This window comes from Salvelinus alpinus, chromosome 19 (genome assembly GCF_045679555.1).
Source record: "Salvelinus alpinus chromosome 19, SLU_Salpinus.1, whole genome shotgun sequence".
NCBI lineage: Eukaryota > Metazoa > Chordata > Actinopteri > Salmoniformes > Salmonidae > Salvelinus > Salvelinus alpinus.
Window position 1 is genome coordinate 31,852,021 of NC_092104.1, and position 27,944 is coordinate 31,879,964.

Consider the following 27,944-nt stretch of genomic DNA (forward strand, 5'->3'; position numbering starts at 1 on the left):
ATTTGATTTGACTAATTTACCTCTCCCTCACATGCTTCTTGCTCGCTTTCTTCAGAGTTTATGCGTTTTTATTACTCTGCCCATTGTAAGACTCAATGCTACCCTATATGCATTATCCCAGTCTCAAAGCTTATCTGACCTAAAGTAAGCTGTCATTAAGTAACTGGTTGTGTATAGGGGTGAAAATGGTAATAAGGTTTGAAGACAGACCACCAGAGACGCGCAGAGGACCACCCACACAGATCACATAGTCTGTAGGTTCATTTACCAAACACCAATAAAGACCAACTAATCCAAAACAACCCTCGTCACAAATCTCTGATTGCAGGACATCCATAATAGGACTGTTCCATCAGAGTGTATACATCAGACAACCCTACAATCCTATAGAGGAAAGAGGACTGTGAATGAGGATCACTGTCAATTCCTGTTGATGGTGGCACTGGAAGCCAATCCATCATCCTGGTAACGTCGTTGTAAAGCACACTTGAACTTCCATGGGCCTGAGAGATTGTGTGGACAGGTGGTGGGGTCTGGGCCCTGGGCAGAGCCCAACTCTGCCCTGCTTGATGCTAACCCAGAGTGAAAACAGCGACTGCCAGCATCTCCCAAAATCGCATTAGTAGAGCAATTTCCACGATTGCCTAATAACCAGAATAAGCCTGACGGCAGCTCCCAGGGGGCTGTAAGGATAACTCAGGGACCCTGCTCACTTTCAGAACCCAGGGAAAGAGTGGAGGCCCACCGGTGGCTCTCCCATCCTCACAGTAATCATGGAAGACATGAAACCTCATGCGAAAGTCAGTACCAGTGTTCTTTCTGCTTGCTTGTTCAGCCACGTTTGCGTCTGCATTACCTACACGCTAATATGCTAATGCAACATGCCAATGCAAGCAGAAAGTACAGCGTGTTACACTTTGCTGCATGTGTCAAGTTCAAAGGCTTAACCCCTACCCTGACAGCGCTGTATTACAATCGCATTAGTAGCATAATAACAATTTAGGGCTTAAGTAACGGTAACTGATACACCATGCTGGTGACTTGGGCTGAAAGAAAAGAGTCCCCAGTGTGTCTACACAAAAATGAACACTGGCCTTGTGATCTTATTCACAAACAGTGTGGATTACAGCAGTACACATTCTAAACCTCAGCACATGGTTTAAAATACCTGTAAACAATCAAAAGTGGATGTACCGGTATGCAGTGGTTCTATCCATGACAAACAAGAGGCACCAAAACTCACTACTGATATTTGGAAAAGTTTAAATGAAATCGTAAAACATCAGACATATTATACTCTATTCACTCTCCACCGTAGTTACCTACTTGTCCTGACTCCTGATGACACTTAGATCAGTCAAGTATACACCTCATCTTCTGCAGAATGAATGTATGCCGTCTTGCCTCTTCCTCGGTCATCTGGCTCAGTCCGACTGGCTCAGTCCGTCTGTGTGTAAGAGCCACCAATCTGTGTCTATCTGTGTCTATGTGTGTGACTACAGGGTTAACTGATGGAGACAGTTTCTGTGCAAAACCTTTAACCCCCCCCAAGCCAGCCAGCGTCCTCCCAGCACGGCCCTGATAAACCAGTCAGTGCCCTGATCCCCTAATCAGATTACTGCCCCGCCCTTCATGGGGGGTGGAATACAGGACGATTAATGAGTGAGTAAACTTGACTACACTTCTCCCTTACCCTCCATTCACTGCCTTTCATTCAATCGCCACAGAGCTTTTTCCTTCATGGAAGGAAGGGAAAGTAGGCAGACTGATGACAGAGTCTCACCCTCACTGAGAGGTCAGGGCACTGCAGGGCCTGGGTGGTCTATTCCCTCTGCTTACCACCTCAACTAACCCATCTGACTGGAGACATCAGCACCAATCATCAAAGAAACTGATGACTCTCCACCAATCACAGTGCCTGAACCCTGGTTGATGGTAAAGGGGCTCAGGTTTTTTTTTTACAGTATGAGAAAAGATGAAGAATCTGTGTCCTTGTCTAGTTGAGTGGCTAGGGATGAGACAGAAAGAGAATGAAGAGTGCCCAGTGCACATCCCTCCCTCCCTCTCGCTGTATGTTTATCATACAAGGACAGATGTGACCCCTTGTTCATTTTTTTATTTAACTAGGCAAGTCAGTTAAGAACAAATTCTTATTTACAATGACGGCCTATCCCGGCCAAACCCATACGACACCCTATGGAACTCCCAATCACGGCAGTGACGCCTCTAGCACTGAGATGCAGTGCCTTAGACTGCTGCGCCCTTGGGAGCCTCTCTCCCTGACCTCTCAGCGAGGGTGAGTGTGTCCTCAGGGTGCCTACTCTCCCCTCCTTCCATTAAGGAAAAAGCTCTTTGGTGATTGAGTGAAAGGGAGTGTACACCTTTATAAAATCTCTCTATCGGCATCTGAGGCACTTGCTTTTAGGGGCCTTTGGGTTGGTGTTCAATTCAATAAAATTAAGCTGCAATTGAAACTTCAAGGCAAGTGGTAAACCATGACTGTTCAACTTACAGTCCAACATTGATAGCTGCTATAGGCATGACATGCAGAACTCTTGTTTGACAGGTTATGTTATGGTCATCACACCTGGTCTATCTGCCAGGTCAGGAGGAGTGGAGTGTTACAGTTACCTTGAAAGATGATCCGGAGGTAAGGCTGGAGGAGGACATCTTGAAGGGGGTCGCTCTTAGGCCCAGAGTCAACTCTGCCAGGGAGAGAGAGCGAGACATACAGGAAGAGACTTACATGGAGCTGAAATGTCAAAAGCTCTATAAAAACACTGTCATTTAAAAACAATGTCACAGCACACCACCAGTGTGTATCCATAAATATTTACAACAGACTTAAGGCCCCTAAGCCTTTCTTTTGGTATATTGGACATGATGATGTTCCCATGTCCCTGAGTGTGTTGAGGGGGCCATCACTCACTGACATGAGTTGCCATGGTGATGGGAGGTCTCATATCTAACCAGTGAGTCACACTATGGACAAAGCCGCCGCTAATATAACCACTCATGTTCTATCCCTCTCTGTATGGATACACATATTTTCATGTGACCAGTGCACTAACACCCCACCCACACAGTAAGCTGGAGGCCATCATAAGACAGCATCTGTCAGTTTAATCGCAGCTATAAAACAGAAGTGCCTGTTTGATCCGTTCCAGTGTTCTGTACTGCACACTCAGCCAGGACTGTTGTTCAGAGCTGCTGGGAGAACTAGTCATTATCCTAGCCTATCTTCAGTCAGTCAGGGAGCTTCCAAAAAAGGACCCCAAAGCCATTAGAGCAAATTAGGCTTAAAAGCAACAATGCCGGCCTCTTGAAGATGCCAAGTGGAGCTGTCGGAGGGTCTGGGAGGAGGGGAGGGGTAATCAGAGGCTGTAGTAGTCCTGTACAGGCAGGGTCTTATGTAAACTGTTTGGGTTGGAGGTCCTGGTGGCTGGAAAGTGCTTGAGAACAAGACTGGCTTTTTGGACAGATCTCCACAGCAGGCTGCTTCTGAGATGCACCAAGACACTAACATACACATGTAGAAACACATACAGTAGACAGACACAATCAAGTATGCAGTTTTAATGCCTGTTTTTCTACTTTTACTTTTTCTACTACAACGTTTTCCTGGATACAACGGTACAGTGTGAGTGTTTGAATGGCATTTACAGTGGTACACAGACCATAGTCTGTTGTGGACATCGCCAACTCTGCAGGATGCCACAGAGAGACCACAGCGTATTGTAATGTCGAACATACGGTAGCTAGCTACACTCTATAACTGCCCATTGTTGTGTGTCCCTATTCCCATACCACTCTCCCACCCCCCTCCACCTCCACACAGTGTGCCTGTCCATCACAGACACAATGCTGCTCCATATCCACAGCAGACCCCTGCTCCCACACACACTCCCTGACCCTGGCCTGTCCTCAGCCTGGGGTTCAGCCCTGCTGCTGACTGCTCCCTGCCCCTGTGGTGTCTCTGGTCTCCCATGGCAACAGGGATTCCAGTGGGGTCTGAAGGCTGATATTAGCATGTAGAGGTGGAGCTGGGACAGAGCAGGATACATATCTACACTGTCTGCCTCCAGTCCACACACAGGCACAGTGCATCTGATCTGCTGCAGTACACTGGGCTGGAGGGATGGAAAATGTCCCTCTATGTTCCACTGGTAATGTTTGTTGATCTATTCTAAGATTCAGGGGGAAATTCAAGGGGGTTAATATCATTTCAAATATCAACTTCTGTTTTTGAATTTAACACATATCCATATCCATCAAAATCTGTGGTCTGTAAAGATAAAGAATCTGGAACCAGAAGTCTTATCTAGCATATCCATCACCAAGTACACAGCTCAAAGAAATGCCACAGTAAACCACCCAGCACATCATGTCTCTAATGTGCCCAGACGGTAGTGAGTGATGTTTGGGAGAGAGGAGTGTTAGGTAGTGCTCTTACCTGCTCTCTGTCCTATGGGGTTGGTGGTGATGCGTGGGGCCAGGTTGCCTCTAGAGGATGAAGAGGTGGTGGTGGTGGTGCGCCCATCTTTGATCTCGATAGTTAGGAAGGTCTTCATGTCGGGGTCTGCCGCTCCCTTGCTGTCCCGCTGTGCAGATGCTCTCCCTGGGGTCTTGTCTTCCTTTGAGCCGCCCGAGGCGTGCCGCAGCTTTTCAGCCGCCTGCTTTGCCCCGCCTACAGCGTTCAAGGATTGAGCAGCGCTTTGCAGAGGTTTGGTGGCCACGCCCCCTGGATGAACTGTGCCCTGGCATTGGACATGGTTCTTTGAGGAGGAGGCGGATGAAGAGTAGGATGTAGAGCCTACATGGGTTCTCCCGGGCCTGTCTGTAGGGGTGGTGATGGATACTACTGTGGTCACTGCTGTCTGCTTGGCTGGCCCTGCTGCTGGCCCCTCACTCAGCTGGGTGGCTCTGCCTAGGACTCGGGCACTGGGGGCTGTCGCGTTCCTCAGAGACTGAGAGCCCCTCTTCAGGACCGGGACACTGGGACTGGGCTCCGTGAACTTACGCATACGGTCCCGCACAGAGTTAGCCCGGCCGAAAGGGGCCAAGACAACTGGCTCTTTCTTCTCAGGAACTGCAAAACAGACAGAAAGCATGAGTGGAAATTATTTACACACAGTAGCAAAGAACAGACACAGTCAAGTAATACAAACTCAGTAGTTAATTACCCAGCTCCCCTGGTACAGCTGACACACAAAGACTGGAAACATTTCAAAGTCTTCAGCAGGGCAATATGCCTAAAAGTCCTCAAACTCAAAGCAGCACTCTTACTGACTGTCTCATGCTAAAGCACTCTGCAAATCCCTTGACTTGATTTCCCTTCTCTCGCTCTCCCCCATCCCTTTTTCCAGCCCCCCTCCTTTTCTTCAATCCCTCTCGCCCGACCTCATTCTCCCTCATCTTCAGTGCGTCAGCTTAGGCCATTAGCTGACAGATTTGCTCCATTTCTAGGTTGCCTGAGTGTTTCTGGATTCATGCTCCTTTCTGTACAGCAGAGCGATGGTCTGATTTCCTCACATATAGGGAAAGGCTCCACACTCATTTAGAAAAGCATTTCCCTCCCTCTTAATAATCACGATTTAGTGTTTTTGAGAATAACAAGCTTTCAGGAGTCTGGGGCCACAGAGAGGAGAATATAAAGGGCCTTCTTATAGCTTGCCATTCAGTCCTCTAGCGGTGCGCCCTCACCCCTTCCCCTGTATGACTGGCCCTATACGGTCATGCTGGCCCTACAATGCTCCTCTGGATGGAAGCCATTAAACTGATAGGAGTTCGGTAACAAGTCGTCTTGATGATATTAGAGGAACAGCTATAACTCAGCAGTGCTAAGGGGCTCAGTTCATTGATCCTCTGGTGAGATGTCTGTTATCAACACTGCTGGTGGAGTTTCACAGTAGAGCACCAGTAATGAGCCACAAATCCACCCTGGCTCCCACTTAATGTCAGGCGATTACATGTACACTACCGTTCAAAAGTTTGGGATCACTTAGAAATGTTCTTGTTTTTGAAAGAAAAGCACATTTTTGTCCATTAAAATAACATCAAATTGATCAGAAATACAGTGTAGACATTGTTAATGTTGTAAATGACTATTGTAGCTGAATACGGCAGATTTTTTTATGAAATATCTACATAGGCATACAGAGGCCCATTATCAGCAACCATCACTCCTGTGTTCCAATGGCACTTTGTGTTAGCTAATCCAAGTTTATCATTTTAAAAGGCTAATTGATCATTAGAAAACCCTTTTGCAATTATGTTAGCACAGCTGAAACTGTGGTTCTGATTAAAGAAGCAATAAAACTGGCCATCTTTAGACTAGTTGAGTATCTGGAGCATCAGCATTTGGAGGTTCGATTACAGGCTTCCTCTGTCCAGTGTCTGTGGTCTTTTGCCCATCTCAATCTTTTCTTTTTATTGGCCAGTCTGAGATATAGCTTTTTCTTTGCAACTCTGCCTAGAAGGCCAGCATTCCAGAGTCTCCTCTTCACTGTTGACATTGAGACTGGTGTTTTGCGGGTACTATTGTGAGACAAAAATGTGCTTTTCTTTCAAAAACAAGGACATTTCTAAGTGACCCCAAACTTTTGAACGGTAGTGTACACACACACATAGATAAGGTTTGTATCTGCAAACATGCTCACCTGCATCATTTGATTTTCTGAGAGGAGTGAGTAAAGTATATCTGACCTGAAAGGGGGGGGGCGAGAGAGAGAGAAGAGAAGATTCAATTAGAACGTAGCAATAAGCAACACAGGGCAATAGTGCAGATCCATGGGATGGCAGGGAGGATCGTCAACATTATGTAACAGTTTGGCGCAAGGGAGGCACGTTTGGGGCTGTTCTTTTTTTGGCTGAGGGGCCATGGGGCCAAGATGTGCCTGAGCCTCCACAGCGCAATGTAAACACATGGAAGATAAGCATACCATATTGCAGAGTTCTATAAAAGAGCCTGGAGCCTGCGTTGGTTAAACACTCCCCATAAGGGCAACAACGTGGCGTCATGGTGACCCAAGTCTCTGATGAGGCCATTGAGCAAACAATAGAGACTCAGAATGCTTCAGCAGCCATCTCCTGCCTGTGTGTTTTGGCTGTTGCTGGCCAGCCCCAGCGGCTCTTCCTCTGACAGCAGGTGAGGAAAACCGAGATCTGAGGGGAACCAGAACCAGCTGAGCACAAGAAAGGATTTGGGCCGGCTCTGAGGTGCTGAGTTTATTTGTGTAGCCAAGTAACCATAGTCAAACAGAGCTTTTAAACACGTACAGAGAAATGTTATATGTTTATAGCTCTTGACTTACAAAGATGCTGCTGAGAACTGGTGCTGCAAAAGAGAGGGAGGGAGAGAGGGAGACATGCCATCATAGCTCAACATCCCCCTCTAGTGGTATGATAACCTATATATTCTACTGTTCTACCTAGAGACACAGCAGATCATGTCAGCAAGCATTACCCAGGTAGATTCAACAAGACTGTACCTTCTGTTCCTGGATGTCTCCTCTTTCCTTGGCACTGCCATTGATCAGGCCACTGTGGGAGTCTGGGGCTTTCCTGAATAGGACGGCCCCATCAGGCTGATAATGGTTGGTAGTGGTGCTGTCCTGATGGGGCTGGTCTGGATGGTGGTTGGTGCTTTCAGCCTCGGAGTCTGTGCTGGAGGAGGAGCTACTCATGGTCACCTCTGGCTGCTCTTCTCGGCTCCGGCCCACAGACAACACGCCCACGCTCAGGTCAGACGTCCCTGAGTCCAGCCGTTTCCGTGACAGGAGCCCTGCGCCGTCGGAGGTCTCAGAGCCCAGGGGGGCTGGCGGTCCCATACTGGAGTCTGACGTGCCAGAGTCCAGTCTCTGTCTGAAGTGGGACTCTGAGGCCCCAGAGTCCAGTCTGCCTCTGTGGGCGGAACACTGGCTTCTGTCTGATGCTCCAGAGTCCACCCTGGTCCGGAAGGCTGAGCCCAGGCTCTTTTCTGATGCTCCAGAGTCCACCCTGGTCCGGAAGGCTGAGCCCAGGCTCTTTTCTGATGCTCCAGAGTCCACCCTGGTCCGGAAGGCTGAGCCCAGGCTCTTTTCTGATGCTCCAGAGTCCACCCTGGTCCGGAAGGCTGAGCCCAGGCTCTTTTCTGATGCTCCAGAGTCCACCCTGGTCCGGAAGGCTGAGCCCAGGCTCTTTTCTGATGCTCCAGAGTCCACCCTGGTCCGGAAGGCTGAGCCCAGGCTCTTTTCTGATGCTCCAGAGTCCACCCTGGTCCGGAAGGCTGAGCCCAGGCTCTTTTCTGATGCTCCAGAGTCCACCCTGGTCCGGAAGGCTGAGCCCAGGCTCTTTTCTGATGCTCCAGAGTCCACCCTGGTCCGGAAGGCTGAGCCCAGGCTCTTTTCTGATGCTCCAGAGTCCACCCTGGTCCGGAAGGCTGAGCCCAGGCTCTTTTCTGATGCTCCAGAGTCCACCCTGGTCCTGAAGGCTGAGCCCAGGCTCTTTTCTGATGCTCCAGAGTCCACCCTGGTCCTGAAGGCTGAGCCCAGGCTCTTTTCTGATGCTCCAGAGTCCACCCTGGTCCGGAAGGCTGAGCCCAGACCCAGACTCTTCTCTGAGGCTCCAGAGTTCAGACGGGGCCTGGAGGCCAGGCTGCGTTCTGAGGATGTCGAGTCAGAACGCTGGCGGTGGGATAGGACCACGTCCGGCTCTGATGATGTCACAGGGTCCCGGGTCTGTGGGCGGGTCAGCAGAGGGACCTCATCCCTCACCAGGGGGTCCAGAACCAGAACCATGCCTGAGTTAGAGCCTACAGAACACAAAGACCACAATACAGTGAGTGGAACATACCCATGAGTAGATCTAGTATGGTGCCGAGGAACACATACCATGAAAATACAACTTGTGTACAATTCTGTTCTTGCATTTTTTAAGTTTCTCTGACCTAACATAAACAAGATGGAATGTAGGATCATGTGAGCAGTTGCTGGACAACTTGGGAACTGCTGATGAAAATTAAAGGTTTCCGCAGAGGCCAAATCCACAAGAGCACAGTGTGAGAGACATGTGAGCGTCACTGAGGAGACAAGGGGATGTAGGCATTTCCTCCACGCTTGACTCAATTCCTGGACCAGATGTCTGTGTGTCTGTGTGTGTAAAAGAGATTAGAACACTAGGTGGTTACCAACCAGCAGGAAGTGTAAGGGGAACTGGAAGTGGGGTGAAATGGAGAATAGGACAAGTACTTTCCCCCTCCCCCGGTCTGAATCCAACCTCCTTCATTCCTCCTCTCATCAGGAAACCACACTCCAAATACTGCAGTGCCCACATCTTCCCCCTCCTAGAGCCAGTCTCTAGCTCTCCCCGTGATGCTCATTGCTCAGCATCTTTAACTCTGGGTGCTGTACAGGAACCACAGACATGCTGCATAAAGATAGGCCACAGAGTGGAAAATCACAGTGTCCTTACAAGAGACACATCATTGTATGATAACATCTCTGCGTACCCTTTGTATGCCCTATCCAAACAGAGCATCCAGGTCTGTCATTTTCAAACCAAATCTGTGAAGGAGAGCCCCATTCTGGTCTAAGACAGCCACAGCCTCAGCAGCTTTTTCAACACTCTCTGAAGGCTGGGGTTAGGTGAAGCTTTAGCTGATTACTTTAAGGGAGTGGTTATATAATGGGGTTTGAATAAGAAACATGCTTATGATACGCATTCACTTCAAACATCACAACAAACTAAAATGGCCCCCTTTCTCACACAAGGCCCTATAAATAGACCACATGACATCAAATGAAGGCCTCAGTCAAGTCCAATTAAAAAGAGAACTATAGTTGAAGGGAGGAGCAGCCAAAGAGTTGCAAACTAGTGATTGAAGTTGTTGCCGTTTGTACATCATGTCCAGTCCATTGTGTGCTGTTGTGAGGATTTTTGGGAAAACCCCCTACTGCTCTTGGATAATGAGAGGATGGCTTTAAATAACCACAATAGTGCATAATGCCGACTTCCCTCCCCTCTCCCCTTCTTAACAAACACACAAAAACAAAAAACAGCAACAACAAAAGGGGTCTTTTCAGTGTCGAGTTCAAAGTTGAGGAGTCTGGCTCCCCTGGGACTATCACATTTAAAAAATATATATTTTTGTATTTAACTATGCAAGTCAGTTAAGAACCCATTCTTATTTTACAATGATGGCCTACCCCAGCCAAACACTCCCCTAAGTCAGACAACGCTGGGCCAATTGTGCGCCGCCCTATGGGACTCCCGATCATGGCCGGTTGTGCTGGAGCCCGGGATCCAACCAGGGTCTGTAGTGACGCTTCTGGCACTGAGATGCAGTGCCTTAGACCGCTGCGCCACTCGGGAGGCCCTTCCACTGAGCCACTCACAAACGGGTAATTTCCTAAATTACAGCCTTGTTACCAGGATTGTGCTCAATTCAGAATTGACTCCCATTCACCAAATTCTAATTAAATAAGCCACACCCCACAGGATATAGAATTGAATTCAGTGATTCATGAAATATAATAACTTAGACTTTCCTTTCCTTGATCGTTCATTTTAAGTTAGTCCTGAAAATTGATTGTTAATTAATATTTTATATGCATGTATATAATGACATGACATGTTTTAGGTACAAGATGTATATTTGTATAGACTACACCAAACAGAATAGAAGAGGCATTTGAATGTAATTGAATTCTATTTTATTTAATTCAAAATTATAATTGAAATTCTGTATCCTGTTTACTACTTAAATTCAAATTAAAGAATTTAAATTTATGCAGCATTCAATTCAATTCTGAACTGAGCACAAGATTGCTTTTCACCAAACTATGGAGTGTATATATGTGTGCAAGACTGTGCTGTATATTTAAGTGTGTGTGTGTGTGAAAAGAGAGAGAGAGGTAGCATGTGTGTGTGACAGCCAGTGGGCCACAGTACCCCCATACTCTTCCAAGTTTAGTCCTTTCTCTAAACAACGTTCTCCTTCTCTCTGTTAAAAATGAGCCCACCCCACCCTATCCGTTCCCAGCCACTAACTTCCTGTGTCTGTATTGGCGTCCATTTCAAACAGCTCCTACCCACAATCCCTCTGCTCTGTGGAGGTCTGCTCCTGTCTGCCGCTGGCCCTGCCTTCACCCTGGACCAAATTGCATGGTGAGGGACATGTCAAGAAAGGGTTCTGTTCTGGTATGTGCTTAAAATAGCAGCTGTATTACTACTGGGTGTGGGTTCCCCTTTGAACGGGTGATGTTCCTGTTGCGTCTCATAACCCCACTACTATCAGACACTGGCTGATGAGCGGGGTGTTGTGAGCTAAGGGTAAACCAAGGTAATTACGGTCAAAGAACCCAGCCAGGGACTGGCCAGGTTCAGGTCAACATTGGGGTAGGTTCCTTGATCAGAAAAATACTTGGCTTTAGCCTTAGAGTAAAAATAACGCAGTAGAGACAGAGTATATTGGTTCAACAAACACAATGCTCACTTTAGAGGCATTCAAATCAGTCTGGCTATAAACACATTCTCTATTGTACTACATGCTCTCTCAAAGCCCTTTACCGGTCTTCTCTCATTCACTTTTGCATTTGTTTTTTCTGTGAGTGGGAGTGTGTGTTTACAAGTCGTAAGGTCTTCGCTAAAGATAGTACACCTATAGTAAAGTATTCACTGTGTTTTAAATGTAGGTTTTCTAACAGTGGTTAATGAAAATCACTACACACCCAAAGCCAGAGTCCCATGACTGTGGTGCCTCTAATCTGAAAATAAAGATGGAGGAGCTAAAAACAGTGTAAACCAATGAGACAGCCTCAGCTCCACTGCCGCCCTCTACAGCAGCATGACTCTATTGGCTGGCTATTTTCACTAGCATGCCAGAGGAAATTGCATCTAGGTGCATAAGTGTGGAGGTACAAGCAATATTTGAATCAATGTTGTGTTTAAGTACAAGTGCCTATACAAACTTGACCCTTAAGTTAAGGCAAACACGATCATATAAGCATGCCATATATAGAAGAGCAGGAATAAAATTAACTGTATGTGTCTGTGTGTGCGTGTGTGTGTGTCCGGCTAAGTAAAAGGAACAGTCAACCACTCATATGGTCTTTGAACCTCTAAGCTCAGCTCTTTGAACAGTGCCGTTGCTCACCTGTCCTGTGCAGCTCACTGCCCTGCTGCATCTGGTGGCTCCGTAGCTCCCGGATCTGAGACTTGATTCTCTCTCGCTCGCCAAGCCTCTCCTTCTCGGTGTCCTGCAGAAACAATACAGTAAATCAGTGATTTCAATATATAATTGCTTCAATGCAGAAAGAGTCAAGAAAAGGGTATTCAGTTCTCACATGCTGTTCCATGCAGTATGACACAGATTGGGTACAGTCATTCAGTCAGCCCCTGCCCAGCTACAACACTGAGCTGAACCCCAACCATCCCATCCCTCTCAGTGGTCTGATCAGCAAATAAGTCAAACCATCAGGTACACAAAAGTCCTCAGTCTGTATGGGGCAATCAGAACAGTGTGTGTGATGTCCGTATCAAGCGCTCCTCAAAGAGAGAGGCCATGATGAGGCCCAGGCCCTGCCTACCAGCTGAGATAAGATGGCTACTGCCATGCCTCCACCCTGTCCCTGCTCACCCCGGGAGAGACACAGTACACCATAACACGCCCTAAGAGCCAGCCAGGTAAATCAACCAACCCATAATGCTTTGAACCTAAATGTTACACCAAGGGAGTTAGTGACCCAGCTGTAACAGCCCAGGACATAGCCTTCTGTTGAGTAATGATTGAAGTGTGCCTGACCTCTCTGACCCCTCAGTCCTCCACCGTGGCCTAGTGTGTTAGTAACGTCTGGTCCTCAGTACAGGTAGAGAAAGAAGTAATCTGCACAGCCAGTAAAACACACTGGGTCTCATAATCTACAATATTAGAGGAAAGACACACTAGGAGGGAGACGATAGAGTAGAGAGTGCAACGTTTTGGCATATGGAGAGGAAATGGGAGATGCAGGGAGGTGGAGACAAAGGGAGAGAGAAGAAGAGAGGGAGACATGTAGATGCTGCCACTGGTGCCTTACTTTGAGCTACTCCACAGGAAGATCAGCTGTACAGACACCAAGGCCAAAACACACACACTTTTCCTCCTGCATAAGCACACACACTCCCTTGTCCAGAAAGCTCCAGTGCCCCACAAACCTTTCCACTATAGTGCATCTGTGATATTGTGTGGAAAAGGAACGTGTGGTTATATGGAGTTTCTATACACGCTTATTTAGAAATGTATAAATAACTTCATAGTAAGTAATTTATTTTTAACCATAAAGGTATTTGGTATAATAAATTCAGGAATAGTAAAACCAGAGCTGTGTCTGGTTCACTGGTCTTTAAAAATGGATATCATGAGAATATATGACTACCTCACCCCTGTACCCCACACATACAATTATCTGTAAGGTCTCTCAGTCGAGCAATGAATTTCAAACAGATTCAACCACAAAGACCAGAGAGGTTTTCCAATGCCTCGTAAAGAAGGGCACTTATTGGTAGATGGGTAAAACAAAAAAAGAAGCAGACATTGAATATTCCTTTGAGCATGGTGAAGTTATTACACTTTGAATGGTGTATCAATACACCCAGTCACGACAAAGACACAGGCGTCCTTCCTAACCCAGTTGTCGGGGAGAGAGGAAACCGCTCAGGGATTTCACCATGAGGCCAATAGTGACTTTAAAACAGTTACAGAGTTTAATGGCTGTGATAGGAGAAAACTGAGGCTAGATCAACAACATTGTAGTTGCTCCACAATACTAAACTAAATTAGAGTGAAAAGAAGGATCCCTGTACTAGGGGTATAAAGGTTTAAACGACATTGTGATCGTTAACGTTCAGAAAAAAATCCCTAACCAATTATTATTATTTTTTATACAAAATTAAAATCACAGTGCAGTTATCACAAAACTACCACAACAGGTCCTGATCATCATTTTTTACAAATACCTAATGCAACAATGCTGTAATTTTAATAGGAGGCGATATGAATCATTCAAATGACTTGCCATGCATGTCATCTTCGTTAACAGTTGGGAAAATGGCATAGTGAGACACAGCAGTGAAGTCCTGTATGGCAATACTTTGAGAAGTTAAATGAGAAGGTGATGAAAAGCAAACTTTGCAAGGTGGAATTGAGCTGCTGTGGCAGTTCAGGTGTAATGCTGAACAACCTGGTCTCAGAGCATTTTGTATTATTCAGTGTGATACGTTCCATTTTGTATGGTATGTATTAATTTGTGATGTCCATCACCCATTTCGTATGATACTGTATGTTGCGAATTACAATTTGTTATGAATTTACAAAACGTACTATATGTTACGAATTTGCAAAACATATGATATTTTACGAATTATAGCTAAGTGGCTGACGTTAGTTAGCTGGCTAAAATTAGCTAGGCTATGGGTTAAGGTTAGGGTTAAGTTTAAGAGTTAGGTTAAAGGGTTAAGGTTAGGGGAAGGGTTAGCTAACATGCTAAGTAGTTGCAAAGTAGCTCAAAAGTGGTGGTAAAGTTGCTAATAAGCGAAAATGCTAAGGTTGTCTGTGACGAGATTCAAACTCACCACCTTTTGGTTACTAGACGTTCGCGTCTCGCATTATATGTTTTTGCTTTAAGTAACCATCTGTCTTAGGTAACCATACCAAACGTGAAATATCATACTAATTTCAGTCTCCCGGATTTACGTTTACTGTGTTACCTCTAGTCTATGAGACCGGGCTGTGCTGAAAGGGACGACCCAACCTGTTGCTGGCAGCAGTGAGATAAGGGACGGAGTGAGGAAATCACAGCGCTGATTACAGAAATGATTGCAGTTGATATGCAGCCATTGTCAATGGTAGAGGATGTCGGCTTCAATACCCTATTGGTATATCTAGAACCAGACTACAAGATGCCATGTCGGCCCCGATGGAGAAATTGTACAATGATGGCTCTGTAAGTGCAAGTACAAAGCGCGAGCTCTCAAACACCATACATGGCGTTAACAGATTGGTATGCGTCTATGAACATGCTGTCATATATCACTGCAACGAGCCATCACATTGATAAGAAGTGTGACCTGAAGTACAGTACGTACTGACAACATGGAGGAGGCTCACACAACAGAGAACCTAAAACAACATTAATACTATGGTGGCTGAGTGAGTGGGGGACAGTAGTAACGTCAGCACCATCTGGTAGGGTTTCCATTAGTTACCACAGCCACAGTCTAACATAAGAATTTATGAAAAAATATATATTTAGTCTTAATTTAAGGTTAGGCATAAGGTTAGCAGTGTGGTTAAAATGTGGTTTTAATCCTAACCTTAAGAAGATACATTTTAGAAATAGGCTTTATGACTTTGTGGCTGTGGTATTTAGTGACGACCGGTAGGTAGGTAGCCAGGACTGCAGTAGATTGAACGCACTGCCCCCTAACAGTCGTACGCAAAACCACATCTGAATCGTGAATTCACGTAATTCTTTTTTTTTTTATGTTTAAAAGTTTAAACAATAAAGAAATGTCAGTTTAAACGTGAAGAGAAATTGTACATTTGTCACAGAATAAAAAATATTCCAAAACATGCATCCTGTTTGCAATAAGGCACTAAAGTAAATCTGCAAGAAATGTGGCAATTTTTTAAACTTTATGTCCTGAATACAACGCGTTATGTTTGGGGCAAAACCAACACATCACTGAGTACCACTCTTCATATTTTCAAGTATGGTGGTGTCTGCATCATGTTATGGGTATGCTCGTCATCGGCAAAGACTAGGGAGTTTTTTTGGGGATAAAAATAAACAGAATAGAGCTAAACACAGGCAAAATCCTAGAGGAAGCCCAAATATACACTGGAGTTGATTAAAGACGACATTGAATGTTCCTGAGTAGCCTAGTTACAGTTTTGACTTAAATTGGCTTAAATCTATGGCAAGACTTGCATATGGCTGTTTAGCAATGATCAACAACCAAATTGACAGAGTTTGAAGAATAATGTGCAAATATTGTACAATCCAGGTGTGCAAAGCTCTTAGAGACTTACAACTGTAATCGCTGCCAAAGGTGATTCTAACATGTATTGACTCAGGAGTCTGAATACTTTTGTAAATTAGATATTTATGTATTTGGTTTTCAAAACATTTGCACGTTTTGGTTTTGTTTAATAAATTAACCAACATGTGGAATAAGTCAAGGGGTACGAATACTTTCTGAAGGCACTGTAAACACAATTTAATCTTCTCATATTACAACAAAGAAGTTACTGCAAACATCGAACAGTGGCCGTGTCTGAATACCCATAGTAATTAGCTCATAGGGCAGGAGCCTATCTCCTGTTTCTGTAGCATGATGCAGCTTGATGTACAAGTACACACCTTGGACATGATGCTAGTCTGTTGCTGGGCCTTACCACCGATCGATCTCCTTAATGCAGAGTGCCAAACAGAGATGCATCAGGTCCCATTTTTACAGTCTATGGTATGTCTCGTCCAGGGATTGAACTGCCAACCAGTTTCTATCGACACTGAGCAAATTTCAGGTCTGCTGTGCGCAAACGTTAACATTGTGAAAATTCTGTGCAACTTCCGGTGCGCATTTACTGTGAACACTGAGTCTGTATCTGCTTTAAGTTACAGTTTTAACAGTGGTCAAGTAGGCTATTTGATCATAATGTAGGCCTATTCAATATATCCTACCAACAAAAACAATGGAGAGATTTTTTTTAATCCCATAACATTTTAACATGGTGGTTATATCATTCAATTTACAGTAACAGCCAACGTGTGGTGTTCAATGTAGGCCTACATTCCAAACATGCAGGGCTTGATATGTTTATCCACTTGTCCTTCAAGGAGGTGACTGAATTTTTTTTGTTTGATTCAAGAAACCACATCATTATACCGTCATTACAGAGAATCAGACAAATTATGTTACCCTCTGCCTATTGGCTACAGCTTATTCAAGCCTGTCTCAAAATACAACACTGCCCATTTAAGACACACAAAAAAAGCTCTTTACCTGACTCACTTTTCAAAGATGGCTAGAAATGCACTTGTAGGAAGCAATCCCTACTGCTGATTACAAATGACCTATAACTGGGCTAATAACTCACTAACTAGCAAATGTGCACACGTGGTCTATTTGCATATATTTTATTTATTTTTAATCTTTATTTAACTAAGCAAGTCAGTTAAGAACAAATTCTTATTTTCAATGACAGCCTAGAAACAGTGGCCTGTAACTGCCTGTTCAGGGGCAGAATGACAGATTTGTACCTTGTCAGCTCGGGGATTTGAACTTGCAACCTTTCGGTTACTAGTCCAACGCTCTAACCACTAGGCTACCCTGCCGTCCCATATAGGCCTACTACAGCTCTGATTGGTTATGGCGCACCGGTCTGTGTAGAGTATGGGCATGAGTCGTGCCTGTCAATGTAATAGAACCCTACTCTGATGCGTTCTGCCTACAACAAAATCTCTTGCAGATCGTATGCAAAACTGTGTCTTGCATTGTTTGTTTTGTTGCATTGAAAGTGGCTAATATTGCGTTGATTCAAACACATTTCCAACAGTAACCGTTCATAGTGTTAACGGGGAAAACTCTAGAAAGTTGAGTGAAGTTCAATCTAGTGCTTCTCTGCGTGGGCTGATATTTATTCTGCGCAGCGCGCATGTGTGCAGTTTAGAGGGAACATTGCTCACAACCTTCCAAACTCAGGGCGGACACTCTAACCCCCGTGCCACTGAGTTGGTATACGAATACCCATACTTGCATCCTAAATAGTAGGCCGTTTGTGTTTTATAGTATGTGAAATTTCAAAAATCAAGTATACTTTAAATGGCCGCATATCACACTCATTATGGCTTTTAATCTAGTAGAATCAGAGAGTTAGAGGCAAAGCGAGAGGGTTTACTCTGCCCAAAATCTGTCCACGAAAATAAGACCATGAAGTGAGGAATTGTTGTATGGAGGTCAATGAGCGAGTCAAATTTGGTCAACAAAAAATGTAATTACTAATTTGATCGAATATAAGTTTTGTAATGGTTAGGCTGTTATGAATGCACGGATAAGTGGATGAACGTGGCATTTTGGCAACTTTGGGGGAAAAAAATGTATATGGAAGTTGTGTTGTGCTTGTTGTTCACACCCGCATCTGCCCTCTCATTGGCTAGAACGGTCCCACCTGATCTCCCCTCCTCCAGCCTGCCTTCCATCTTCGAGGACATGTATTTCCATTGTTAGAGCGGTCACTTGTCAATATAAAATTAAATCTTTGGTAGAATTCGCTGCACATTATTGAAGAGAATACTCTTGACACCCATGTGTGTTCGACAACTGCTGATAATCAAATGAAATTGAACAATATACAATGCCTTCGGAAAGTATTCAGACCCCTTGACTTTTCCCCAAAAAACTTTACGTTACAGCCTTATTTTAACATTTATTGAATAAATAAAAATCAGCAATCTACACACAATAAACCCATAATGACAAAGCAAACAGGTTTTTAGAAATGTTTGCAAATGTATTACTAATAAAAAACAAAAAACATATTTACATAAGTATTCAGACCCTTTGTTATGAGACTCGAAATTGAGCTCAGATGCATCCTGTTTCCATTGATCATCCTTGAGATGTTTCTACAACTTGGAGTCCACTTGCGGTAAATTCAATTGATTGGACATGATTTGGAAAGGCACACACCTGTCTATATAAGGTCCCACAGTTGACAGTACATGTCAGAGCAAAAACCAAGCCAATGACGTCGAAGGAATTGTCCGTAGAGCTCTGAGACAGGATTGTGTCAAGGCACAGATCTGGGGAAGGGTACCAAAAAATGTCTGCAGCATAAGGCCCCCAAATACACAGTGGCCTCCATCATCTTCCTTGAGATGGCCGCCCGGTCAAACTGATTAATGGGTTGAGAAGGGCCTTGGTCAGGGAGGTGACCAAGAACCCGATGGTCACTCTGACAGAGCTCCAGAGTTCTTATGTGGAGATGGGAGAATCTTCCAGAAGGACAACCATCTCTGCAGCACTACACCAGTCAGGCCTTTATGGGAGAGTGGCTAGACGGAAGCCTCAGTAAAAGGCACATGAAAGCCCGCTTGGAGTTTGCCAAAAGGCACCTAAAGGACTGACCATGAGAAACAAGATTCTCTGGTCTGATGAAACCAAGATTGAACTATTTGGCCTGAATGCCAAGCGTCACGTCTGGAGGAAATCTGGCACCATCCCTACGGTGAAGCATGGTGGTGGCAGCATCATGCTGTGGGGATGTTTTTCAGCGGCAGAGACAGACTAGTCAGGATCGAGGCAAAGATGAATGGAGCAAAGAACAGAGATCCTTGATGAAAACCTGGTCCAGAGCGCTCAGGACATCAGACTGGGGCAAAGGTTCACCTTCCAATAGGACAACAACCTTAAGCACACAGCCAAAACAACAGAGGAGTGGTTCGGGTCAAGTCTCTGAATGTCCTTGAGTGGCCCAGCCAGAGCCCAGACTTGAACCCGATCTAACATCTCTGGAGAAACCCGAAAATAGCTGTGCAGCGACGCTCCCAATTCAACCTGACAGAGCTTGAGGGGATCTGTGGAGAAGAATGGGAGAAACTCCCAAAATACAGTTGTGCCAAGCTTGTAGCGTCATACCCAAGAAGACTCGATGCTGTAATCGCTGCCAAAAGGTGCTTCAACAAAAGTACTGAGTAAAGGGTCTGAATACTTGTGTAAATGTGATATTTCAGTTTTACATGTTTTTTATAAATTGGCAAACATTTCTAAAAACTTGTTTTTGCAATAAAGGTGCTGGGGTGGACATTGGTGCTGTTTTCCCTAATGCGAATTCCATCTTTAAAATGCCCTGAAACTACAATGTCATCATGTTTGTGCCAGAATTACAGAGTGCCACTACTAATACATGTCTACCTAATGTAACGAAGCACACAGAGGTGGTGGTTAGGGAGGGACATGTGAATTACAAGACAGGCCTAGAGCATATTTGACTCAAATCCACAAACCTCTAAACTCATAAAATCTGGGACACAGAAACACAGCACATATTTGCTTAATGCCGGTTATCCTGGGGCTGATAATGCTGTCAGCAGTTTGAGAAGGGTGAAAATTACAGCCTTGTGAAAATAGTTAATCAAATCAGGCTGTGATCAGAGGGAGGTGAGAGTGAACAAAGCCTGGTACCACACAAACTAGGGATGGCCACGGTTATTAGAATATCCGAACGGACTTTTGTATTCCAATACTTTTGTGAGAATTCATTTTTGCAGAGAAAATGTATAGGGCCATTTTAACACTGAAAAGTATTTATCTAAATAAAAATATCCATGTTACATACAAAGATATACCATTTCAAATTATGAATTTATTCAAATCAAAGTGGCAAGGACACTCAAGGTGTAGCAAGTGGAATGAGTTCACTAATGCAATGCAAGATGGAATAAAATTGCAGAAACATTAGCGAAAGGAAAAGGAGTAGGCTCAACCAACAGGTAGGCTGTTTAATCTGAATGGGGTTGAGGGGAAAGTGAATCATGTGGCCTCAATTAGCCTAGCTACACCCCACCCGGTGCACGTTTTCTTTTTACCCTAGCACTACACAGCTGATTCAAATAATCAAAGCTTGATGATGAGTTGGCTATTTGAATCAGCTGTGTAGTGCTAGGGCAAGAAATGAAATGTGCACCCGGGGTGGGGTGGGGGACAGGACAGTTTGGAAAACCCTTGATTAGAGGACAGAGTGGCTGGCACACAAACAGAAAGGCTAATCAACAGCCTCTGTGTCATGTGCCACAGTCACCCAGCACCAGCAGACAACACAAACAGAAGCTTTATACTCTGTTTACTGAGGTGGAGCACTGCTCTCAGATCAGCTTAATGACGAGCCAGAACCAGCCTGTGACTGCAGGTCGTAAAAATGTCCCCAAACCTGAACAGCTGATTCAGAGAATATATCAGAGAGAGAAAATATAGAAGAATGAGAAGTTGCAGACGATCCATTCCCACGACCTGTCAATCCCAAACTGTCATTGCAGGCTCTCTTTGGTCTCTGGTGACTGGCCCAGGCTAACAGAGCAGACCTGACAGAGTGGAACCAGAGCAGAGGCAGACCCACTCCAGTGCCCTGGCCTCATCAACTCTGTGGCCTCAGTGTTTGAGCTGCGCTCCTATTTCCTTCTGTGATGCTCATGGTCTCACCATAAGGGCTCAGGAGGCTGTTTGTTTCGGTCAGGGTTGTATGTGAAAAAACTGCCCCGTAAACACACAAAAATGGCAACTGTCCACTGGCCTGACCACAGCAAGGCGTGGGCCATCTGAACTCCTCTGAACCCTCAGAGCCACAGAAACAACAATGAGGCGGAGCAGACTGAGGCACGGAGCCGTGTCAGACTACTATAGATTACTTCACCATGCAGAGCAGAGGCAGCTCAGCTAAATCAGGGATTACTGCAGCTACCTGGGTTAGAATTGGCTAATTTTCCATGGAAACTGAATCCATCAGTCTGCAGATGAGATCAGAATGCGATGAGGACAGGCACTCCTCTCCATGCCTGCACATGGCTCGCTGAGAGACAGGGTTCTTTTCCATGACTGCATGGCAAAGCCTGAGGAACCACATACACACACACACTTGGTCCACCTCCAGTAAGTGAAATACAGTAGCAGGAATTAAGTAGCAATCATTTTTGCATCACACACACACACACACAGCCTGGACGGGAGACAACCCACAGAGAATTTACCCATAAGCCTCATTCCCATTTTCCCCTTACCCAGCCCTCATTCAAAGCCCAGTTAAAGCAGTTTCTCCCTTCCTCCATCCATCTCCCTTTGTCTTGCTTTACCGTTTCTCCAGCACATATTCACTCAGTACAGAATATGTTGGTTGCCATTATACCAGTCATCGTAAACTGCTCGTCTCAGTTGGTTACAGGTTTATGATCATATCAGATTAGAGAACAAACAAGACTCTCTGTCTGTCTCTGCCACCTCACCTGATCCATACTGCACACACCTGGCCACGGAGACAGATCTGATGAATAACCATTTGTGAAGTTGCCATTTACTTTAACAATAATGTGCTCAAAATACACACACCTGTATACCATTTTGTATGGATTTCTGAAACCAATAGAAATAAATTACCTAAAAGGACTGCCCAATTATCCTAAAATTAAACCTCAGTTAAACTTCAGGCAGCCAGGTCCTCAGGTCTCAACGCAAAGAGAAACAAGAAACATGGATGAGTTTGTGTAAAGAGAAGTACATGGAAATTGATAAGGAAGAAAAAAAGTAGACCTAGGTCTGTTAGAGTGTAAGAACTAGAATATGTCATTTACCTTCTTGGCTCCGCTGCCTGTCTGTCACCCTCTCGTAGTCAGGACGTCCTATACCCTGCCTCTACTCTCAGTCACCACACACACACTCACCAACAGGCCACTCCCTCCACATCCCCTCCCTCCCTTTCTGTCACCACAGGGCTCCTTCTCACACCCTCCCTCCCTCCTTCCTTCCTTGTCTATATTCAATTCAAGGCGCTTTATTGGCATGGGAAACATATGTTAACATTGCCAAAGCAAGTGAAGTAGATAATATACAAAAGTGAAATAAACAATAAAAATGAACAATAAACATTACACTCACAGAAGTTACAAAAGAACAAAGACATTTCAAATGTCAAATTACATATATTTTCAGTGTTGTAACGATGTGCAAATGGTTGAAGTACAAAAGGGAAAATAAATAACAAATATGGGTTGAATTTACAATGGTGTTTGTTCTTCACTGGTTGCCCTTTTCTTGTGGCAACAGGTCACAAATCTTGCTGCTGTGATGGCACACTGTGGTAATACACCCAGTAGATATGGGAGTTTATCAAAATCGGGTTTGTTTTCAAATTCTTTGTGGATCTGTGTAATCTGAGGGATATATGTGTCTCTAATATGGTCTTACATTTGGAAGGAGGTTAGGAAGTGCAGCTCAGTTTCCACATCATTTTGTGAGCAGTGTGCACATAGCCTGTCTTCTCTTGAGAGCCAGGTCTGCCTACGGCGGCTTTTCTCGATAGCAAAGCTATGCTCACTGAGTCTGTACATAGTCAAAGCTTTCCTTAATTTTGGGTCAGTCACAGTGGTCAGGTATTCTGCCACTGTGTACTCTCTGTTTAGGGCCAAATAGCATTCTAGTTTGCTCTATTTTTTTGTTAATTACTTGACACATTGGAAAGAATAATCTTTCTGTTTTCTCATGATTTGGTTGGGTCTAATTGGGTTTCTGCTCTGGGGCTCTGTTTGTGTTTGTGAAAAGAGCCCCAGGACCAGCTGGCTTAGGGAACTTCTCCAGGTTCATCTCTCTGTAGGTGATAGCCTTGTTATGGAAGGTTTGGGAATCACTTCTACACCTGCATTGCTTGCTTTTTGGGGTTTTAGGCTGGGTTTCTGTTCAGCACTTTGAGATATCAGCTGATGTAAGAAGGGCTATATAAATACATTTGATTTGAAATTTGATTTAGGTGGTTGTAGAATTTAGTGGCTCTTTTCTGGATTTGGATAATTAGCGGGTATTGGACTAATTCTGCTCTGCATGCATTATTTGGTGTTTTAGGATGTACACAGAGGATATTTTTGCAGAAATAGCTAAATGTATTTAAAATTGACAATTCTGTGAACTGTCTTGTGCAATGTTTTAAATTGACACAATACCTGTTAGCAAAGGTGTCCTCTACCTAGAGATGACATGCAGGAGCTTGCAGGGATTTGTAGTCTTGCATGATTTCTACTTTGATGTGAATGATAATTTTAGAATCAGAGTAAATCGAGCCGAATATATTGATAAAAGTCACTTTGTCCGAGAGAGAATAACATGGTTGTCAAAACGTCACGTCAAGGTAAGCCTACACGAAACACAGCCCTTATTTTAAGTGCATCTAAAATCCCCTATGGGAAAAATGAATGGTGGAAAACTGATTGGAACCATTTCCCTGTTTGACCGCTAGGTTTTATGGGTATTATGACACCTTCACCTAGGGGCTCTATACAAGTTAGCAGGTGGCCTGGTTGAAAATTTACATTTGACACACTTTCTTTGTTTCTACCAAATTATGCTCCATTGTTCTTGCAAGTACAGAGTCTGCCTTAATTGGCATGTTACTTCAGACAAAATAGAAATTTAGAATTAAACCGCTGCACTTAGAATTCAGACTACATTAAACAAATAAATATTATTTTTGTCCCACAAGTTATTTCTTCAAGCCAAAATTCCTTCACCCATACAGTAATTACAGTTTAGAGCTGCAACGTGTACAAAATGCACTTTCCTTACTGGCCAGAAAGAAACTTTTACCTCAGCTATCCCCCCTCAATTTAAGCATGTTCATTATAAACATAGTAATCAATAACCACTAGCAGGCCCACTGGTGTCTGACGAAAAAACAGAGCATGCAGCAACAGCTATGATAAATACACAAAAACTCCCACCACAGCTAGACATGTGTATACCTATTTCTCATTTGAATGTGAGATAGAAGAGATATACTGCATTGATTTGACACACGTAGTATGGTGAATCCAGGTGAAAGCTATGACCCCTAATTGATGTCACTTGTTAAATCCACTGTAGATTAAGGGGAGGAACCAGGTTAAAGAAGGATTTATAAGCCTTGAGACAATTGAGAATGTTTGCCATTCAGAGGGTGAATGGGCAAGACAAAAGATAAGTGCCTTTGAACAGGGTATGGAAGTAGGTGCCAGGCGCACTGGTGTGAGTGTGTCAAGAACCGCAAAGATGCTGGGTTTCTCACGCTCAACAGTTTCCCGTGTGTATTAAGAATGTTCCACCACCCAAAGGACATCCAGACAACTTGACCCAACTGTGAGAAGCATTTGAGTCAACATGGGCCAGCATCCCTGTGGACCGCTTTTGACACCTTGGATAGTCTATCCCCTGATTAATTGAGGCTATTCTCTGAGTGCAAAAGGGGGTGCAACTCAATATTAGGAAGGTGTTCCTAATGTTTTGTACACTCGGTGTACGTGTCAGCAGCTGCTTGCTACACTCAGTTGTCTGTAGTTGGCTGCCATAGACCTCTACTCCCTGTGTGTGTGCGCACTTGTCTCAACTATAGACCATTATCTGGGGCCTCCATCTGCCCCAGGACAATCAAGCGCAGCTCAAAGAGATCCGCTCCTGTGATGTGTGGAAGGAGCCCTGCTGCTGGTGGCTGCGGTTGTTGTTGTTGGCCACGGCCCCATTACAGAGGGAGCAGACTGACTGAAGACAGACTGCTGGAGCACAGCTGGTGGGCTGGCGGTGTCCGTCTGCCCCCATTACCTCACCCTCTCCCCTTCACCCCACCTGTAGCCCCAGCATGGCAAGAACAGCCCCTCCACCTGAGAGGAAGCCGGCAGTGTGCCCTACAACCCCCAAAAAAAATTGATACTTCCTGTCTAGAACCTCAGTTGAAGATACCCAGGTAAGGATAAGCTATTTATTTCACGAGGAAGCTTTTCAGATTCATAGTACCAGCGCCATTGCTAACTAGCATCGCTGGTCCCATTGTTCAGAATTCTTCCTAATTTACTTAAGAGTTATGGGATATTACAATCCTTTTAACCTTAGTCTAGAACGCCAGACTCCAAACATACAGACTCAAAGAAACACACGCACACACTGAGCTCAGACATTGGCTCAAATATACAATGCATATGGGACACACTGGTCACTTTAATAATTGGAACAACTAGTCACTTTAATAATGTTTACATATTTTGCATTACTCATATGTATATATTGTATTCTACCCTATCTTAGTCTATGCTGCTCTAACATTGCTCTTCCAAATATTTATATATTCTTAATTCCATTCCTTTACCTTAGATTGTGTGTATTGTTAGATATTACTGCACTGTCGGAGCTAGAAACACAAGCATTTCTCTACACACGCAATAACATTGCTAAATACGTTTATGTGACAAATGAAATTGTATTTGATCAACTACAGACACAGTCAAGAACAAGAGCAGGCACATACATAGTATTGCATACAACCTTTATAGATGGTGCCAGCCACTAATTCTCATCTGCTAGATGTGTGGGCTGAACTATTCCCTCCAGCCTCTTACAATTGCATAGTTTAACACAATACTAAAGTCAGTATTTGGTGCCAACATCTATGACAAACAAAACCAGATTAAGGAAATACAGTTTACGAAGAATCAAAAAGGTGACCTAAGCCATTAACTGACCCTAAAACATTTTGTTATGAACCAACACAGGACTTCTAATTAAGATCACTTTATTGGTCAAATGCCCAACAAGGTCCAACCGAAATTTGACTTCCGCTTTTAACCCAACCCCTCCGAAAGACATACTGTTTTTTTAATGGAGAAGTGCGGGGGGGGCTGCCACACTGGGATGGGGGAGCTGTTGTGGGGGGTTAAGTACCTTGCTCAAGGGCACAATGGCAGGCAATGGCATCTAGGATTTGATAGCAGCAACCCTCCGGTTGCCTGCTCACTTCCTGACAGATCTTTCCCATCGGACCCAGGATTCGAACCGGCAACCCTTCGGTTGCTGGCTCGCCTATCTTACCGCTACACTACCTGCCGCCGCAGGTACTAGACCGTTAAGCATTGTTCTGTCATAGTAACTGTATACAGGACTCCAGCTGAGCATGTAGCCTAACCCCCATCACCAACCCAATTCCTACAGGAATGACGGCATACAATAAGAAAAAACTGTTTTCCCAATAGGGATGCTGTCTTTTGGAGTGCGGGGTGAGTGCAGACAAACTGATCAAGCAACAATAAGATAGCATCTGGCCCCAGGCGAGCTGCTCTTAGAGACTGTTGTTGTTGTTTAACAGAGATGTCTCTCAGCATTATCAACACATTAAGCTCATCAGGCAACCTGCAATGCTTTCACAGGATAAAATATATGATTTCATCTTGAAGTATTACGGTTGTGAATACAGTAGTTCACTTCACTGACCACAAGGGGGGTTCTACTGACCACATTTTTAAAGGGCTTCTGACATGCAAAGCCCCAAGCCTCTGAAAGGAGAGAGAAAGCAAGAGAGGGGGGGATTGAATGGGAGAGAGACTACATAGCTTTTCTCTTCCATTCTCCGACACAGCCAGAAACAGACAAACACACACACAGGTCAAAGCTCTGGTTGCCACACATAACCAAACTTTTTAATTTCCCTTCAGTGTGACTGACATAAGTGTGTGGAGAGTGACAGCCTGGGTAAATAGTAGTGTGTAAAATGACAGGCCTGGCTCGCAGGTTGTTCATATTACCAAGGATTTACTGCCTTCACTAAACACCAGAGCAAATTTCCTCTCTGTCTCTACTTAGCCAGAAATGAATGGGGTTTAAAGAATGAAAATACATTCCTTGTGTCGTGGCAGCCACTGTGGCGTAAGCACATGTGTATGTGTGTGTGTGTGTGCGCGTCTGTCTCAAATGACACAGACAATTTGTGTTCGGGACGTGGTCTGACAGTCACATGCCTGGGTGTTGTTGTTTTCTGCATTCTTCATTGTGGCAGCACAAAACCTCAATGGTCCCAGTTCCCTGCAAATATACACCGAGTGTACAAATCATTAGGAACACCTGCTCATTCCATTACAGACTGAATGCTATGATCCCTTATTGATGTCAGTTGTTAAACCCACTTCAATCAGTGTAGATGAAGGGGATGAGACAGGTTAAATAAGGGCATCCAGCCAACTGTGGGAAGCATTGGAGTCAACATGGGCCAGCATCCCTGTGGAATGCTTTCAACACCTTGTATAGTCTATGCCCCGATGAATTGAGGATGTTCTGAGAGCAAAAGAGGGTGCAACGCAATATTAGGAAGGTGTTACTAATGTTTTGTACACTCAGTGTATACCCACCCACAAATGAGTCTGTGCTGGGTTTAT

The 27,944-nt window shown here is 44.6% G+C and overlaps 1 protein-coding gene across 1 annotated transcript in view; it reads right to left on the reverse strand.

The window, feature by feature from the left end:
- Positions 1 to 27,944, reverse strand: part of LOC139545358 (uncharacterized) — an 82,588-nt gene that overhangs the window by 20,912 nt on the left and 33,732 nt on the right. Inside the window, 5 exon segments of the mRNA XM_071353055.1 lie at positions 2,632 to 2,705; positions 4,454 to 5,089; positions 6,660 to 6,705; positions 7,491 to 8,791; positions 12,134 to 12,236. Of these exon segments, the coding sequence (XP_071209156.1) occupies positions 2,632 to 2,705; positions 4,454 to 5,089; positions 6,660 to 6,705; positions 7,491 to 8,791; positions 12,134 to 12,236 (2,160 nt within the window).